At 37.6% G+C, this 20,441-nt stretch overlaps 1 protein-coding gene and 1 pseudogene across 1 annotated transcript in view; one reads left to right on the forward strand and one right to left on the reverse strand.

The window, feature by feature from the left end:
• The first annotated feature begins 394 nt into the window (after positions 1–394).
• LMNB1 (lamin B1) overlaps positions 395–20,441 on the forward strand; it is a 44,579-nt gene continuing 24,532 nt past the window's right edge. The window contains exons 1-2 of the mRNA XM_006913337.3: positions 395–753; positions 20,287–20,441. Of these exons, the coding sequence (XP_006913399.1) occupies positions 395–753; positions 20,287–20,441 (514 nt within the window). The remainder of the gene's footprint in view (positions 754–20,286) is intronic.
• On the reverse strand, positions 6,818–6,936 carry LOC112480912 (annotated as a pseudogene).

Here is a 20,441-nt window from a genome sequence, read left to right on the forward strand (position 1 = left end):
CGCCCCTCCTCCCCCCCAGAAAGGAAACAAAGTGCTGCGGGCGGGATACTCGGCGTCGGCGGCGCACGGACCCGGCTCGGCCCTCCCGGTCACCCTCGCCCCCTATCGTGTGTGTGTGTGCGTTTGTGTGTGTGTGTGTGCGCGCGCGCGCGTTTTCTTACAAAGGGCATTTTTTGATCGATTGATTCGTAGTCCTCCCCCTTTGCCCTTTGTGCTGTAACCCCGCTCCCGCCATCCCAGGTGCTTCTCGCTACCCACGCCGGCTTCTGCGCGATCGCAGAACGCCAGTTTGTGCCTTCAGTCCCGGCTTCGCTCCCCTCAACCTGCTCCGTGTCCCTGTGCCGCCCGCGGCCTCCCCGCACCGCTCTCCCCGCCGATCGCCTCGCTGCCTGCCATGGCGACCGCGACCCCCGTGCCGCCGCGGACCGGCAGCCGCGCCGGCGGCCCCTCCACGCCGCTGAGCCCCACGCGGCTGTCGCGGCTGCAGGAGAAGGAGGAGCTGCGTGAACTCAACGATCGGCTGGCAGTGTACATCGACAAGGTGCGCAGCCTGGAGACGGAGAACAGCGCGCTGCAGCTGCAGGTGACGGAGCGTGAGGAGGTGCGCGGCCGCGAGCTCACCGGCCTCAAGGCGCTCTACGAGACGGAGCTGGCGGACGCGCGACGCGCGCTTGACGACACGGCCCGCGAGCGCGCCAAGCTGCAGATAGAGCTGGGCAAGTTCAAGGCCGAGCACGACCAGCTGCTCCTCAAGTGAGTGCTCGCTTGGCCACCGTGTTAGCGCGCGCGAGGGGCTGGGGACGCAGCTCGCGGCAGCCTCGAGAACTCTGGAGAGCTAGGGTCCGCGTGCCCAGGGCCTTCGGAAGAGGCTGGGTCTCGGTCTCCTGGATGGAGAAAGAATCTAGTATTTCTTAGCGGGTGCAGGGGTTGCAAAGGGGGCTTGAGTTGTAGCGGTGGTGGGACTGGGAGGCATATTTCCTGAATGTGGCTACTCAGCAGGACCCGGCGATGTGCGCGCCTGGAGCTGCAGGAGCGCCCGGCTTCGAGCTTCGGATCCCTCTATAAAGAAGGCTTATCTTACGCCGGGGTACCGGGGCCCCAGGTGCCGGGAGGTGGCGCCCGGGCGCGCACTCGAATGCGCAACCCGGTTTCCGGCCGGGCGCGAGACAAAGCATCTAGTGGGTTTGCAGTGCCGGGGTGGCCGGCCGGGGAAGAATTGCTGTCCGCCTCAAGAATGAATGAGCACCGCGCGGGGCGGAGGGAGGAAGGGGAGGGACCTTCCTTAAGCGTCCCGGTCTCCTAGGGGTGGGTCTCGCTTTGGCGCGCTTAGTCTTGGCCCTGTGACATTTTGTGATCGTTCTGCGCCTGCCTTGAGAGAGGAGGGAGGGGCGGGGTCTGAACTCGCGCCACTGCCGGCCCAGGGCAAGTTGGGTTTTCAGGCTCGTTAGTTTTCACTGGGGAAGGTTATGCTTTCTGCGGAGACAGGCGGGATGCCCTTGGGTGCACGAGACTCGTCAGCTGGAGTTTTGCGTGACATGGCCACCGTTCTCCGATCCGTAAACCGCCTACCCCCAAGGCAGCAGTACCTCCCTCAGCTTTTGCACCCCCATAATAATGGTATTTCGGGTCATGGAAAGACCTTGCTCAGTCCCTATGTCTGTCATTGTGCTGACAGGCCAGGACAAATGAAAGGGTGTGTAAATGTGGAGTGTTGTGGCTTTGTAATTATTTCATCTAGGGGCCTCTGAGTTTTAATTCTATTGTACAGAGGTAAACTTGCAAACCTTTGCTGATCCTGCTTTGATTTTCTGATGAGCAAAGTGGCATAATCATCATCGTTGGGCAACTTAATGTTGATTTCATGCTCAGAGGTTTGCTAAATTTGAGTCCAGAATTCACGGTCTCTATCCCCGTTGCTAATTAAAATTTTGCCAAATAAAAATCGATTTTGACTTTGATTCCGTTTGCCCCTGGATGTCTTTCTGTCTTTATCCGTGCGAATGTCCCTGTCTCAGTCTCTGATTTTGTATGTTTGAATCTGTACTTACTCCTTTATTAAATACTTGTAAAAACGTATGTGCACTTGGTAAAATATATATATGTGTGTATATATACACACACATATATACGTGTATATATGTGTGTGTATATATATCTCATGAACTGGTTATAGTGAAAAATGAAAATAATCTACCTCTTTCCAGGGGACAATCATGTTTTTAAGTATTTAGTTCCATATCTCAAAAATAATAAGCTTGTATTTGTTTCTTGAAGTTACCAATCTTTAGAGTCATATTTTGCAATGGGTCCATTCACTGACACCACTGTCTCCATCTTCCTCCAAATGTTTTGTTACTGAATTTATTGAAATCTTAGATACCATTGCTTGTATGACCCACCATTATTATGTGTACCACTAAGAAGAAAAAAAAACATCAGGGCCAGTTATGTAGAACCCATCTTGTTAGACCCATTCTAGTTTCAGAGATGTTAAAATGTGACAGTGATTAAGTGCCAGTTACTGTTCTGTGTAAGGAGGATACAGAGTTTAAAAAGAAAAAAGTTACTGACCTTATGTTTCTGAGAACACAGTAGAGGAGGTACCCAGCAAGCAAATAAATATTGCATTTCATCTAATCTGAGGCATTTTGATGCTGGTACTTTTATAATCTTTCTGGAAGGTATCCATTGACAGTTTTTCACCCAGTAACAAGACTGCCACCTGGCTGATGTAGTTGTAAAATGCTGTGTATGGATTGTAAAGTGTATGCTGGTTTTCATTAGGATTAAAGTGTGAAGAATGTGTGTATTAGAATCAATGAAATAATGTATGTGACTTAATATTGGGTAATAACAGATACTCGGCAATAAAAATAAAGCAGGTGAAGGGATAGTGTGGTTAAGTCTGAGAGACTGACGAAAATAATCTCAGATGCCAAATAGTGTCCTGGGATTATATTTTTCTTAAGTCTGTACATATATTCGTGTTGTCAGGATTAGGTGTACAATAGTCTCCTCTTATATGAGGGGGATATGTTCCAAGAATACTCCCCCCTCACCCCCCCACCAGTGGAGAGTGCCAAACCCTATATACGTTATGTTCTTCCCAGTACATACGTACCTATGATAGTTTAATTTATAAATTAGGAATAGTAAGAGATTAAAACAACTGATAATAAAATTGAACAGTTCTAACAATATACTGTAATAAAAGTTATGTGATTGTGGTCATACATTTCAATGTATCCCTTGCTGAAGTCTTCACATAGGTTCTTTGCATTCTGGTGCAACATGTTGCCATCAATCAGTATGTTTTCTGTCTTTCACAAACAAATTGAATGGCTTTTCCATCTTAATTTATTATGCACTGTAGCTGAAATTTTTGCAGTTTCGGGTTGGGCATCAAAACTAGCTCAGATTTCTTTTTCCTTTACAATTTCACATATAGAAGAGTCATTCTTAGTGTAGATTTAGCAACCTCAAGATTTTTTTTTTTTCTACTTATTAAGTCGAGACCTTTCACCTTTCTGCTTAAGGGAAGCACTTTATAGATTCTCTTTGGCATATTTGAATTGCCAGCATCACTACTGCTGCATTTGGGGGCTATTATTAAGTATATAAGGGTTACATGAACATACACACTGTGATACTTCAAAAGTCAGTCTGACAACCAAGAGGGCTACTAAGTGACTAATAATAGGTGGTTAGTGAATACAGCTTGGATTTGCTGGACAAAGAGATGAGTTACACCACAGGTGAAATGGAAGACAGCACGAAATTTCATATTTACTCAGAATGGCTTGCAATTTAAAACTTATTGTGTATTTCTGGAATTTTCCATTAGATAGTTTTGGACTGCGGTTGACTGTGGGTAACTGAAATCTTGGAAAGTGAATCCATGGATGGGGGCTGCTGTATTTTTTTTTTCCTAATATGCCATCAGTTGCTCAAAACATGCCCCATTTTCCTTTGTTTCATATTTCAACTCTAACTTTCCTTATACAATTTTGTCCCTAAATAGCCTTTAATTTTTTTGTTGTTGTTAACTAAAGAAATATTTGTCTTCTGCATGTCTTCAAACTCTTTAAAGATATGTAATCATAATACCTGTTACATAGTCTGCCTTCTGTGGAACTCTCTGCACTTTAAGACGTGTAGCTGACATCCTAGGAATTTACTGGATTTAGATCCAGTTTCCTCCTGGGTCATATATTTTCCTTTCCTTGGTTTCTTTCCTCATTTTGTTGGAGAACATTTTTAAGTAATTTATTCAGAAAAGATGGCAGGAGATAAACTTTCCGACTCCTATGTGTTTGAAAATAAGTTTGTTTTGTCGCATGCCGAATTGAAAGTTGGGCTAGGTATAGAATACTGGTTTAACATTTTTCCTTAGAATTTGGAAATTACCATATTGCTCCATTGTGTTTTAGCATCTAGTATTGTTAATGTCGGTCTAATGCCAGTCAGTTATTTTCTTTTGGTAATTGCTTTTGTTTTTTCTCTCTGGAAGCTTTTGGAATTCTTTTATTCTGCTTTTCTGAAATTGCATGGTGATAGGTCTAAATATGGATATTCTGTCATGTATCCAGCTGTTATAAGTGAGTCCTTTCAGTTTAAAGGCTTGATTTCTGTTTAGCTTTGGGAAACTTACTTTATTCCATACCTTTTCTCTGTTCTATTTTCTTTGTTTTCTCTAGTTGGAATTTCAAGCCCCTTTGTTTCTTGTTTTCTCATATATATATATATATATTTTGGCATTCTCTGAAATTACTTTCTCTTCTCCATCACAGTAGTGATATTTTAAAGGCAGAAATCATATTTTAAATTCTGAGATCTTTTGGTATAGTTATTTCTTTTATTCAGCTTGTTTCTATTTTCAAAATGCATTGTTTTCTTTAGTTGAATATAATATTTAGGGTTTTCTTTTTAAATTTCGCTTTAGTTAATTGGATTATCTCTTCTTCCCTGGTCATTTTGTTTGCTTTTTTTTTTGGCTACTGAGTTTGATCCTTGGTTTGATCCTATATTTAACAAATAATGTCTGGTCGAGTATTAACTTATTAACTGCTGTTATTGTTCAGGTAGCCCTTCATGCATTTTCTGAATAGAGGAACAAATTAGGACCTTTTTAGATATGAATGGGATGTGTTGTTGGCCAGCTTGTTGGAGAGTTTGCATTTAAACTGAGGAAGGCCACATGCAAAGCTGTTCCATGAATTAATCTAAGTTTGCCTCACTATCCTCTGTAGCCCCTGTGTAAATGTTCTGTGAAGTGTACTTTTGTCTACATTTCTTCTAGAAATTTGTTGAAATGTCTGCTAATGATCCCTTTCCTGTTTATTTTGGTGCTATGGATTTATATTACATAGTATGCTTTACTGATTTTTTATTAGGGTCTAGTGGGGAGGCTAATGCCTGTGTGTAGTAAGCTATCGCCTTGGAAATCAGTTAATTTTTAGCAATAATTGAAGTTTAATTTATAAGATGAAAAGAAAGAAATGTCTTATTGTGTGTTTGGGTCCTTTAAGGTCTTTTATTTGCTTAATAATTTTCCGCATTTACTTTATTGGAGCCAGAGTCTTTGTAATTAGTCTATCATTTAGGTAGATTTAGATTAAGGAAGTAGTCTTGAGAGAATTATGGTTCAGAAATTACTAAGTCCCCTTTTGGTTCTCCAGCACACAACATTCCTCAAAGACAGAATTTGTGGAGACACTTGGTCCTGCTGTAGAGAATTTGACAAAGCTTCCATGAAGGTGGTCTTCGTATCCACAAGAAAAGAGACCTCAGATTTCTAAGATAATGCTACTCCAATTCAGTCCAAGTCTAATTATATTTTGTTGGAAGGTTTTTTGGGAACAATTTCTGAAAAGAATGATGATGAATGCCATCAGTCAGCACTTCAAACAAAAAGTAAAGAAAGATTGACTTATTTCAGAATTTCAGTATTAACTAAATATGCAGGAAACTAGATATAAGAGTAAATTGACTGTGTTGATTATCTTTCAGTAACTAATTTTGTAGATGTATACGTTTCTTTTTCCTTCAGTGATACAGGTCCATAATCTTTTATGTAAAATCCTTATGGCCATATATGTTTTGGAAATAAAAGCAATTCCAATTTTAAGAAGGTAATATGATGTGCACATATTGTACACAGCACCTTCAATGGGGTTTGGGATAGCCCTTCATAGTAAAACAGTTATTTCTGCAGGGAGAGATGTGAATAGTCACAGTAAGTACAGAAAGACCACTACAAATAGACTCAACATCCATTCAGGTCTGGTTTTGTCACCAAATGAATTACGAAAAATTTAATTTTTAGAACTCTGAAAGTGCATGTAAGAGATTGTGGATTTGTGTTTTAAATTGACTGTTGAAGTTGTCTTTTACTCCTCATTTGGTTTATAGTAAACATTAAAGCTTGAAAATATGCAAAATTAACTGAGTTTTTCTTTGAGAATTATGACCGAATCAGGAAAATGGTGATAGGGGCTCATTGGTATTATCTACTATATAATAAGATTGTAGGATTGTTTGAAATGTTGAGCAAGCGAATTTACTGTCCTTTCATTAAAAATTTTTTTTAAAGGTTGTTCTAAGAAACAGTTTAACATCTTAATAGGCATAAGCCCTTAGAGCCAATATTTGAGATATCGTACAAAAGTTTTGTTATTTAAAGCAGAATATCATCAGTGCTTTAAAAAAAATTTTTTAAAATTTATTTTATTTATTTTTTAGGCGAGGCAACCTTTGATTGACTTCACAGATTGCAAGGACCTTGTCAGCTTATAATCCCTTATTTTTTTATTTTTTACGCCTACAGCACCTGGTCTTCCTAGGTGGTCTCCCATCCAAGTACTAACCAGGCCCAACCCTGCTTAGCTTCTGAGATCAGACAGGATCGGGCTTGTTCAGGGTAGCATGGCCGTAGACCCAGTCGGTGCTTTTCAAAAATATTTATTTTATGAAAATAAAAAGTTTTTTTTCCCTTCCAAACAGAATAAAATATAATGTTGATTGTGTTTTTTTCATGGTATATATAGACCTGAAGATTTGTAGACTTCCTCCTTCCATCCACAAACATCCTTGCATTGAGGAGGGTGGGTTTGAAGTTGGGATCAAGCCTGCATACTTATATTCCTTTGGGGAAAACAGCATTCTTTTGATTTTCCTTTCTCAATACATTAGTAAGGAAACCTCTAATGGGAAATTTGGATTTGTATGTTTTCATTTAAAAAATGCGTACAGATGCTGACATGCTACTAGCAAGTATAATTGGGACAGTGTCTATCATAATAGTCTGAGATAGAGTAGTATCAAGCAGAAGCACTACCTGAAGTTGCAGCTTTCTACTTTTGGTGACTTGGGACAGGCACTTAACTCTTTGAGCCCTCATTCCTCATTTGTATAATTGGGGCAAGTAGTAAGCAATAGTTTTCTGAATCTCAGGAAGAATGAAAAAACAGACCTTTTCTATTCTGTCATTTACTTGTCTCATAATAATGGATGAATTTTATCCAAATTAGGAATTTGAAGAAATTAAGAGGCATACTGAAATGTAATTATGATAAACTTATTTTCTGTTTCTTAGTGGAGAAGGGGGTGGGGATTTACTATTTATTTGAACTTAATATATATTTACTTTGTTGGATTTCTATTTATTTTGGTTATCGAATGAAATTTAGGAAATGCACATAGGCTAAACAAAATCTTCAGAGTTGTTTTAACATTTATATTTTTCAGTTTTCAAATCTAAAGTAATAAATGCTAATCTATCTGCTTTAGGGAGTTTTCTTTGTACATAAGATGATTAATTGAAAAATAAAAACCTTTATTCTGTGTATTACTTGGGCTTTCATTTTTTATGTCCTGATTTTGTCCTGGTAGAAACACTTTGACAGTAACACTCTGGCCTTAATATGAGAGCTGTAAAACTTCATGTTAAATATACTTTAATTTTCAAGGGAAGAACTGGAAGGATGAAATCCCTAAAATTGCTGTTTAAAGTCTAGGAAGCAGGTCCTAAGTAATTAAACTGTCATGACACTTCCTTCCCTTGCTTTCAAAGGATGTTTGGTAGAGCAAGATATCTTTTGGAGTTGTTTATTTAACCTAGGGTATTAGACTAGGTAATCTTTTGGTGTACCCAGATTCAAGGAAGTAAAGATACAAAGTGAAAAATAAAGCAGTATAAAAATAATGCTGCTGAGTCTTTTTCCTCTGCACTGTCTGTTAGGTTTGTTCTTTCATTTGTCCAGGTGATGTCACCTTTGATATGTCTGAGTTAGAGATCTTTAGATTTTGTTATCATCCGTGTAGGCCTATTTCATGCACAGATTGTGAGAATGAGCCTTAGTTGTCATTTGGGTGATGGAACCCAGTCTAACTGAAGTTCCCATTTGGGGATCTAAGGAATTTTTCTTATCAGAGTTTTAACTCCTTTTTTTCTCTGCCAATATTTTTATCGTAGGGTACATAATAAGTGAGATTTCCTTGGCTGATCTATTCACCTGGGCCTTTAAATTTTTAATTTTTTGCCTTCACTGCATGTAGACTTATCGATTATAGAATTATAGCATTTTTACTGCTAGGAGGGGTCTTAGATCATCTAATCTAACCAACTCATTTTGTAGACACAGAAATTGAGACCTAGAGAGATTAAAATACTTGTGCAAGATACAGGACAAAAAGACCTAACATTTCTTTTGTGCTTATTCTGCTTGCAAGGTACAATGCTATGTGCTTTATAGACACTCTTAAGGCTTATGATAACTCAGTTGATGAGTGAGGAAACCTGAAGTTCAGAGTAGCTAAGTATTTTGCATAGAATTACTTAACAGATAAATGGTAGAGCTAGAATAGATCATAGCTCTGTCTTCTAGCAGGTCATAGGGTTTTTATATTTATATCGTCTCATTTGAACCTTACATCAGTGCTGTTCTGCAGGCATTATTCAGTTTACCAGCTGAAGCAGGCTCACAGTACTGTCATGTATTTTTGAGACTTGAAGTCTTACATAGGACAGTTAATTTTCAAATCCATTTGTGTGTTAACTTTTGGAAATGGTACTAGATGTATGTTTTTCACATTGCTGGTTCATAGCCCCTACGGTGGTAACTTTGAATTTGTCAGGAAGAGTGTAGTAATTGAAGCCACTGTTTGAAATACTAACTGAGGGCTTCATTTACTAATTAGGAAAGAGTAAAGATGAATTACTGAAAGACTTTTTCTCTTAGAAAGCGACTTTTCTGCTTTACTCCATGCTTTAATAATGATTTTCAAAGAAAGTTCTAAATAAATCTTTAGTTGTCATGACAGAAATATTCTTTTCATTTTTATTAAGTGCACATTTGTGGAACCTGTACTATGTGCCAGGCCTTGAACTAGAATGCTGGGAATAGAAATGGGTGCTCAGTCCCTGTTATCAGGTTGCTTATAGTCTAGTGTGGAAGACAAAATAAACACTAGAGTATTGTGATACTATAAATGTGATACACTAATACAATGTAATAAGTGCTATGATAGCAGCAGCCACATAGAGCTATGTAGAAACAGAGAATACCACCTGAGGCATAGTAGGAGCCTTGTGAAGTTTTGAAAGACAACCCAGGGAATTGGGGAGTCAGTGATAGCTGAGGTAAGTGTTGGGAGTTGATGTCTAAAGGAAAACTGTTAGGAGTGGGTGCTGCATTGAATGGCAAATACGTTATTGAACTGAAGCCATGTATATATAAACAAGTATAGAAGTTTGTGTGTGTGTGTGTGGGGTGGGGTGGTATACTTTAATGTAATGAAGAGCCTCAAGAATTTCAGGCAGAAGAGTGACGTGATCAGTCTGGCTATTCTGTGGAGATAAAGAGTAGAGGTAAAAACACTACTTCGGACACTTGGGGAGTAACAAGGCAATAACTTCTGAACTGAGATAGGCAGTAGGAAAGGGCAGAAGGTAGATTTAAGAGATATTGAGCATGAGAAATTAGGGAGACTAGAGTCTAGGGTGACTGCTTCTTCACATCGGTGTCTAGGGAGATAGGGTTGATCTTAACAGATTGTTAGAGAAGGAGCAGGTTTGGAAGATCTTATTCAGGGCTAGCGGTATTAGTGGTGTTTGTTGGACTCCAGGTGGAGACGTCAGCCGACAATTTGGGGTACTCCGGAGCTCTGAAGAGAGACATGGATTGGAGAGACAGTTTTAGAAGCATGGGCGATATTTGGGTGTAGAGAGAAAAGAGAAGAGAGGGCAGTCAGAAACATGAGAAACATCTACATAAGAGGATTAGGTAGAGGAAAGAAAACCAACACTGGAAATGATAATTAATAAGAGAGGTAAGGAAGGAATTGAGTCATGGAATAAGGAGATTTACTAAGGAATGCTGGTGTAGTTTTGGTTTGGTAAGTCCTAAAAAGTACTCACTGACTGGTGTCTGGGAGAGCTTGATGCTAGTGAAGAGCAGAGGGGTCAAAGCCACTGACTGTGCTTGAGGAAGGATTGGGAAGAAAGATCATGAGCTTAGATCATGTGAAAAGAATGTTGGCTGTGAAGGGAAGGAGACGTTCTTAAAGGTTGATTTTAAGTAGAGTCTTACTTGATGCTTATGTAACAAAACATCGGGTAGGACATCAGAACACTTACCCTTTAAGATTTTGTACTTAAAAAAAGTGATCACATTTGCTTAAAACACTTTAGTAGCTTCTAGGATACAGACTAAAATCCTCAGTGTTACCTAGTCGTAGGGTGACCATATATAATTTAGCATCCAAACAGGGGTACAACTGTGTGTGAAAGAGGGAGCTATTAATAATTTTTCTGGGGCAACTGGCACAAATGGAAATTGTCCAGGGCAAACTCTGGGACGTAAGGGTCATCCTACCTTAAAGTTCTTTCCTGCATCAGCTGGCTCCTGCCTAACTCCAGTTTCACCTCACACCACTCTTCGTTTTGCTCTTTCCTCTCTAACCATCACGTCCTTTATTCAGTCCCACTCACATGCTCCCTCTTAACATAAGGCCTTTGCATATGGGGTTTCCTTTTTCTGGACTTCTCTCATCATTGGGTTAACTCCTCATCCCTCAGATCTTCATTCTGTTCGTTTCTTAGGGAAGTCTTCCCCAACTGTCAGATTTCTCTAATACGAGCCTTGATAAAAGCGAACCTATGACTAGCTAGCAGTGTGTGTGTGTACATAATTTAAGGACTCAAAGAGAGTTCTCCAAGGCTTCTCATGAAGAGGATTATCTTCAACTATTTCACTTCTCCTTTGGTATTTATATCTAACTGGTATGGGACATTATTGACTTTGTGCTGTGGAAGATAAGAAATTGAGTTTTTCATTCTGTTCTTTATATTTTTCTTCCCCTTATCCAGTGGTCATACATTACATTTTAGTGTAGATCAGCATTTGGTATTTAAAGTATTAATTCAGTGCCATCCACAAATGCTTCTATAATACCAATTAGCTCCTTCGTGACTGGTAAATAGAGAAATGATATTATAATTGAAAGTTGAGTTGATTTATATATGAAAAGTAAAGGGGAGTCAGGAAAGCAAGCGAGAATTCAGAGGGAAAGAAAGCCCTCAGCTTTGCTTTTAACTCTCTTTTAAGAAATTGAAAAGTGAGTGCTTACACCCAGGGTTTCCTCCCTCAGAAAGGTGCACCCCAACTTTGTTCTTACAGCCCCACTCCTGTCTCTATTGTCTCAATCCCTGCAAGCCAGCATGTCCACTGTTTTTATTTTAAGCATCTCTTGAGGCAGCTCTGGCCACACTGACTGACTGCCTGGGTTGTCCAAGTCATATCCTGAGCTACTAATTATTATTTATGTTATTGCTACTGCTCTGGTTACAAAACTGCATAGGTTTGGAGTGGTTTGTTCTAACCTTATTTTTTCCATTTGCTGTTAACTTTTGATGTGTGCAGAATGCAAGAGTTTTCAGGAATACATATGTTGTGTTATAGCAGAAATTCTTATACTGTATGAACAGGAATCCCCAGCAGAACTCAGTAGAATACGGTTAGTTTTTCTTTACTGTATCACCTTTTGATTACCTACAAAAATAGCATTTTTTTCCATTTAGTTTAATATAATTATATAGGAAGACTCTATACAGCAGTTGTTAAAACGCCAAGTCATTTGGAATCATGAGATTTCCTATTAGTTTTGTTTTATTAAAGAAGTATCTTTTGAAGATGTGTTCTAGTTTAGTTGCATTGTGTAAGCATTGGTAATTTTGGTATAGAATTCTAAGTTGTAAATAATATTTCTTCATGGTATTGAAGGCTTTCTTTGTAGCTGAGAAGTATTGATGAGTGAAAATTGAAAGCTCGTAGGATCTTTTTGGTCCTGTACTGAAATTTCACAAGGATGTCTCTTGGTGTGGCTCTCTTTCCATCCATTGTGTTGGTCATTTGGTGGGAATTTTTTAGTCTGGAAATTCATGCCTTTCAGTTCTTGGAAACTTAAATTATTTTATGGGCATTTTCTCCTCTTTTATTACATTCTGACTCCTGTTAGTTACATCTTGGACCTTTCACATTTATCCTCTAGTTTTCTTAAAAATTTTTTTCTCTACTGTATGTTCTCAATTTCATCTTCCATTTTTGCTATCTTATTTTAAATTTCTAGTAGCTTTTTGTCCTTGTTGAATGTTTTTTTTTAGTAGAATACTGGTCTTGTTTAAATTTCATAGATGCGGTATTATTTTTTTCAGAAGTCTTTGTATTTAGGTCTTTGTATCAGTCAGTATAGGAAATGGAAAACACTAGGTATTTTAAGCAGAAAGGAAAACAATATGGGATATTGGTGCTCAGAAAAAATTATTAGAAGAGCTGGAAGAGCAGGGACAATGCTGAGAATACTGTAAAACTGACCTTTGGGAGCTTTTATATTGAGGCCACTACTGGAACTATTGAATTTAAGAAAACAATGTATAGCTATAGTTCAGGACCAGGAAGCTGCCACTGCTATGGTACGAACAACTGTCTTACGGCACCCAGCGAACTGGAGAATGGACTTTGGAACACTGTTTCAGAAAAATTTCACAGACCAATATTCCTTATGAATATAGGTGTAAAAATTCCCAACAGAATGCTAGCAGACTAAACCCACCAATAAGTGAAAGTATTATGTGTCATCACCAAGTAGACGCTGTCCTGGGAACGCAAGATTGGCTCAGTCTTTGAAAGTCAACAATGTAGTATTATTAGAATGAAAGTATAAAAGTACAAAAGCCCTACTATCATCTCAACAGATGCAGAAAAAGCATTTGACAAAATATACTCTTTCATAATAAAAATTTTCAAATGAGAGATAAAAAGGAACTTCTTAACCTCATAAAGGGTATTTATGAAAAACCTATGAATCATGTCATGCTTAATGGTAAAGACTGTCTGCTTTCTCTCTGAGATCAGGAATAAGACAAGGATGCCATGCCCACTCACCATTTTTATTCAACATTGTGTAGGAGGTTCTAGCCAGGGCAATTAGGCAAGAAAAAGAAATATAACGCGTTTGGATTGGAAAGGAAGAAGTAAAACTATCTCTGTTTGCAGATCACATAATCTTGTAAATAGTTAAGTATTAAGGAATCTGTAAAAAGCAAAAAACTCTGGAGAGCTAATAAACAAGTTCAGCAAGGTTCAGGATATGAGAGCAATATATAAAACTCGATTGTATTCCTGTACACTAGCAATGAACGGTCAGTCCAAAGATGAAATAAAGAAAACTTCATTTTCAAGAGCATCAGAGAATGAAACTCTTAGGAATAAGCTAAACGGAGGAAGTGCAGTGCAAGACTTATACACTGAAAATTACAAAACATTGTGAGAATTTAAAGAATACCTAAAGTGTAAAAATGTTTCATGTTCATCGATTGAAGGACTTAATATTAAGATGGCAATTCTTCCCCAGTCGACTTATAGATTCAATGCAAACTATCAAAATCACAGCTACCTTTTTTTGCAGAAATTGATAGGCTAAACCTAAAATATGTATGGAAATGCATGATACTCAGAATAGCCAAAGCAATCTTGACAAAGAACAAAATTGGAGGACTCAATTCTTTTTTTTTTTTTTTTTTTTAAAGGCAAGGCAACCCTTGGTTGCCCTCACAGATTGCAAAGACTTTGTCATCTTATAATCCCTTATTTTTTATTTTTCACGCCTACAGCACCTGGTCTTCCTAGGTGGTCTCCCATCCATGTACTAACCAGGCCCGACCCAGCTTAACTTCCGAGATCAGACAGGATTGTGGAGGGCTCAATTCTTGATTTCAAAACTTACTATAAAGTTACTGTAATGTAGTATGGACATAAGATAAGGACAGACAAACTGCAGATTTTAAGGATCTTGCTTGTTAGCGGAAAAATTGCACAAGGACAAAGAAGGTGGCCCCATGACACTTCTTTCATATTGCTTATGGATGCATTAGTTAAAGGCCTAATTTGCCATATATGTGGGTTTATTTCCGAGTTCTCAATTCTGTTTAATTAGTCTGTATCCGTTTTTGTTCCAATACCATACTGTTTTGGTTGCTATAGCTTTGTAGTATAGTTTGAAATTAGGGAGTATGATACTTCTGGCTTCAGTTTCTTTCATCAGTGTCTTAGGGTTTTCAGTGCACAGGTCTTTCACCTCCTTGGTTAAATTTATTCAGAGGTATTTTATTCTTTTTGATGCAATTATAAATAGTTATCTTAATTTCTTTTCAATAGTAATTAGTGTATAGAAATGTCACAGATTTTTATATATTTCGTGTCCTGCAACTGAATTCATTTATTCTAACAGTTTTTTTGATGGAGAATAAGCCATTTTTTACTAGGACTTAAGCTGTAAGTGTCCATTCTCCACTCATGTGCCTATTTATGTAAGTGATTTTTTTTTTCTGTTAAAGAAATGGTTCTGTGGTCCAGTCTTACTTAGTATTTTTCCTAATTTTATTGATTTCAATTAGGGTTTGCCTCTTTTTATTGGGTTGTTGCTAACTTGTTGATGGCTTAGTTTATTAAATGTGTGGCAGACTTTTATCGCCACCAAAAATTACTCATTGCACTTTTGAGTTTGCAAAAGCATCAGTCTTTTTGCTTATGCGAGAGGAGACCCTTAACAAGAATTGTGGTTGCATGACTTTCTGGAGATTTTGTGTATTAAATTACATTTATCTTAATCACAGAGAAGTTTTTTTCCTCAGTAGAAATATTGTGGATCACATACCTTCTCCCTTTGGAGGGGAAAATAATTTGAGGACAGTATTGAAGCTGGTGAATGAATGTTGAGGGAACACATTTAATATGCAGTTTGAGTCTATAATTTTATGAAATGGATTATTTTAGGACAGAAGGTTTTTGTGTGGGAATATTAATAACCTTTACTTTAATCAGTTTCAAAAAAAAATAAAGTTTATTTTTTTCTCTAAAAGTCTCATCTATGGCTAGATATAAAGGGCATGTTGATTCTGAGCTCTGAGTATGAAGAGAGCCTCTCAGAAGCTGGATTATCCGACAGTCACTTGAATAACCACACTAGTGTTGAGTGGTGTCCAGCTGCCACCAGATAGCTGTTGAGAAGAACTTTAAGGTGAATTAAAACACAGAGTTTAAACAGCTGGTCCCAATTGGCCTGCTCTCCGTGTTGACTGGGTCTGTTTTGAGGAATTTAAAAATCCTTGTTTTGTGGATGTAATTCGAAGTAACAAATATAGAATGGTTTCTTTTGTGTTATCGGATTTTTTGTTGTTGTTGTTGTCTAGTTTATTTCAAATGTGTAGCTTTTAAAAGTCTCTATTAAGTCTGTCAATATTATACCTTAGATGGATTGTTCTATAAGAACACATATCTCCAACAGATTTTATTCATTTTGCAAACATTTATTGAACACATTCTTGTCTTTGTCCATTCTGATATATATGCAGTATAATTATTCTTGGTAAACTTCATGGAAGTGACATTTAATTGCTAGAAACAAAATTTACATGCCTTTTTCTAGGCATGTAATTATTCCATGGACTAAGTGATCATCTATAATTTGGGTCTCTTATTTTGAATTACTTAATATAACTCTCTGTACCTATATTACTGTATATGAAAATCAAAGATCAAGGACTGAGGTACTTGAGAAAATAGTGAAAATTATGGCACTTGTAAAAGAGGGAAAGCAGATTCTGGCATGGGTATAGATCCTCTCCTGAAAATGAACACAGGTTCTTTGTTCATAGGTACATTGTTGGTGTTTTACACAGGCTGAACTGAAGAATGTCTTTTGTGGTTGTGTTACTGGCCAAACTAGACAATTCATTCAGCTGAGCATTTGTGGTGTAAACTGACCTGTGTGATATAAGCTGATTGAGGAAATGTTAATCGAAAGGCAATAATTTGCCAAAGCCTAAGGAATTAAAACTTCTAGATTGAGTTTCAGATTATGTTCTAAGTATTTGTCCCTGTGAGTTTACTTCTTGATTTCTGTTTCACACAGGAAGGTCTTAAGTGATTTTCTATGTTGTATCTGCAGTTTGACTTTATTTAAAATAAGCTTCTATAGTTATTGCCTATTAATGATGTATTTCCCCTAGGAATTCCTTTGAGCATTCATATTCCAGGGATTCTGTAATTGGGTGCATTTTCTTATCTCCACTTCTTTATCGGGACTAGTCTGGAATGGAGTACACCTAGAGAAGTGAAGGCTACTCAGGGCGTGGGAGACTCGAGTTATCCAAACGGAAAGAGTAGTGCAGAGGCCAAGTAAAGTTCAAGCGGACACCAAGTTCGCTGAGTTCCATAGCCAAGTAGTTCAATGCAGAAGTGAGGTTTGAGATGATGATCCCCAAACAAGTGAAGGCCAAGAATCTGGAGGGTTGGAAAAACCAAGATGAGTAAAGCAATAAAGTACCATGATATGGCTTGCTGGTGGTAGGAAGGGTCAGATCAGGAGTAATTAAGAGAGTAGCGAGTAACCAGATGCATTTAGGTTAGTCCTACAGGCTTCAGGAGAGGGTAGGTTGGTCCCAGATGGTTAATGGTCCCAGATTCTGTTGGGAAAGTACATCCATACTGTATTACTGAACTGTATCTGTTACTCTGAGTCACTCTATAGAATGTTAAAAGCAATCTAAATCTGTCCTTTCCAACTGGAGTTTTTTTCTTTAATGGCAGATATTTGTCAAGGCCTGGTTGCTTATTATGACTGGTGAAATTCAAACTTACTTGAAATGAAAGCTAATTTTATTAAAGGAGGACATTCTTAATTAAGATAGAGTATCAACTACATTTTATAAAACATTTTTTCTAGCTGAAATTGGAGTTTGGGTTCTTCTGTAAATATCTGCAGTAAGTGGGTATGTTTTTTGACTTATATTCAGCACTGTGCATATTTCTAGTGTTAGACTCGCATGTTGAATTTAAATGAAAACACAGGACGATCTCCTGATCTGGAGGTAGGAATAGCTTAGGCTGATCGGTAACACTGAACAAATCCATTTAGGAAAAATAGTCAAAGAACAATGCCCACCAACTGTTTGAGTGATGATAGCTTCTGGTGACTTTGGGTTCCCATCTAAGTTGCTCTTTGTTTCTGGGCATTGTCAGATGTTACTATGAGCTTAGGAGAGAGCTGCAGCCAATTCACGTGCATATGTTTTAGCATGTCAGTCCTGCAGGTTTCTGCACTTTGACCATGGTCTGATAGACCAGGACTTCCTGTATTGTATTTAATGAATGAAAAATGATAGTATGGTTAGAAAACTATGACTAGATTATGTTCAGGATGTAAAGTTGCTGCATGGCCTTTTGAGATCGGCAGCTCATGTGGCGTTAAAACCCACTGAGTTATGGCTTCTGATCAGAAGACTTGAGTGTCATCTTAAGAAGTTTTTCATGATCTATCCTGCCTAGGAAATTGGCAGGTGATAAGGGAGGACATCTAGGAATGTGACTTTTAGAAATTATAAAAGTGTTACAATCTTTTTTCCTAGGAAAAGACATGATATTTTACGTAGCGTAAAAAAAGCAGAATGGGTTTTTTGGGGGGAATATATGGGAGTTTTTTTTTTTAAACAACAATTAACAAAACAGTCATTATCTACAAGTTGTCTATGTAGAAGATAAAGGAATAGTAGGTCATGATCCTTGCCCTCAGAGAGTTCTCGGTCTCGAGGTGGCCGAGTACATGCACTAGTGGGTTTGTACAATAGTGTAATGTAAGTACGTGCTAGATGCAGGCGTCGTGTTCCACTCCTCCTTTTCCCTCTTGAGCCAGGGCATATAAGGCTCGCTTTTATTTGCAGTTTTAAGCACATGTCCAATTTCTGATTTGTATCTGCCTAATTTGTTCAGTAATGTGAAAGTTACAGCTTTAAGAAAGAATTTGTAATGGGACAATGTATACATTTCACAGAATAACAGTGGTATAAGTGACTAAGAATTTGACATCAAATTTCACTTGATACCATTGGGTGACTCAAGGTTCCACAAATAAATAGCAGGTCGTACTCATCCCCTGTAGTCCACCACTTCTTGTCTTAACTGGTCTTGATTTTAGCTAAATAAATCACCATATTCTAGTCATTTAGGTTCACCTTAATATTTGGCTTCTCATATTTCTTGCACTTAAGATGTTGCACAGTATCTTTCACTTGTAGTTTAACATTCTGAATTTGGAACCATGTACATATATTACTATCCACTAAATCAGTGAAATCAAACACACAGAACATGCAATAGCCTGTAAAGTTGGTGTGATTTTTTTTTTTTTTTTTAAATTCAGTATCTTCGGCGGGCCATTTTGGTTTCTGGGAAGCATGGGTTCACTCTCCTGCCTGGGGGCACTGATTGAGAAGCACCACATTGTGATCTGAGACTTAAATATTTGACAGTGCTATAGTAGAATTTTTTATAATTGTTAAGTAGGAAATTTTGAGTCTGGATTTTGTAAATATTGTGTAATACTCTAAATAAAAAATCTTATGTATATTATATGTTTATTATATGTATTCCTGCCCAGCTCTGGTCATTTGTGTAGTGGTATAAAATAATGGCTCCTCCACAGACATTAGCTCTGTTCTATGGAATTGTCAGACTTAGGACCCAGCACTTGTTGGAACAAGCATGTTTGTTATAAATTAATGACCGTATGGTATCTTTTTTTTAACAGTTGATTTTCCTCCCCACCTAAACAAGTCTTCAGTGAAAGGCTGCCATCTTGTGGTTTTTAAAAATACAGGACTTAAGAAAAAAATTATTGATATGACTGCTGAGATTTTTTTTTAATGATACCAAAATGAGTAAAAATACTATTAAATCTTCTCTTCAAATTACATTTGCTTATCCTTTGGACAGATTTTTTTCTTCATTTTATTTTAATATCACAGATTTTTTTTATTTCTATAAATTAAAAATTCCTTTTTTAGCCCACGTCAAACATTAGTAGTAGAAATGCTCTTGTACAATTGCAGTTTTAATTAAGAACAGGTATTGCGAATTTTGATATTATTAAGGCTTTTCTGGTGTCACTAATAATAGAATTACTTGGATAAACAATACTGTTCTTTAAAATGTAAATATTTGACAAAATATATCCAGAGGAACTTTAATTTTATAATGTAGAGCTCCATTTAATAAAAAGTGATATTTAGAAGAAAAACCTCAATTTGGATCTCATTTTTGGGTAGTTAATATAAACTGAAGTAATTAATTTTTCTTCAGATTTTAGGGACACCCTTATTTATAGTTAGGGAAATATTAAAATCACCTCTTATCTAAGCATTGGAAAGTGCTTGCGAGCTCAGGGTCAGTTCTTATTATAGTATCAAGGGAGTATGATATATCATTAAATTATAAAAATACCTTTTAAAATAACTTTTCATTTATTTAATCTCATATATTTTATATCTTGATTTCTGTCTCCTGTACATCTTGGTTTATAGTATTAATTGTATTTTAAAATAATAAATACTCATTTCTTTAAAAATGTCTTTTTACTGAAACGTAGTGCCTCTTTATAGAACAAGGAGGACATGTTCTCGCTCAGAGACAACCAGGATTCTGGTACATTGGTCCTTTGGACTTCTGTGATCTGTAGTCATTAGTAATCATGGAAAGGAAATCAATGAAAGAGAAAGATGTTATCTTCAAAAAACTCTAGATATAATGCTCCTGAATTGCTCATCTAATTTTATGCAGATTATGGCAGCCTTTATTTAAACTGCCTCTTTTGTTTCCCCATTAAGCAGGGAGGGAGAAGGATTCAGGTCAGAAGTGTAATCCAATGTCTTGCACTTTTTCAAATGTTTTACAGTTATGCTAAAAAAGAATCTGATCTTAATGGAGCTCAGATTAAGCTTCGAGAATATGAAGCAGCACTGAATTCTAAAGATGCAGCTCTGGCCACTGCACTTGGTGACAAAAAAAGTTTAGAGGGAGAACTGGAGGATATGAAAGATCAGATTGCCC

This window comes from Pteropus alecto, unplaced genomic scaffold, assembly GCF_000325575.1.
Source record: "Pteropus alecto unplaced genomic scaffold, ASM32557v1 scaffold20, whole genome shotgun sequence".
NCBI classification, from domain to species: Eukaryota; Metazoa; Chordata; class Mammalia; order Chiroptera; family Pteropodidae; genus Pteropus; species Pteropus alecto.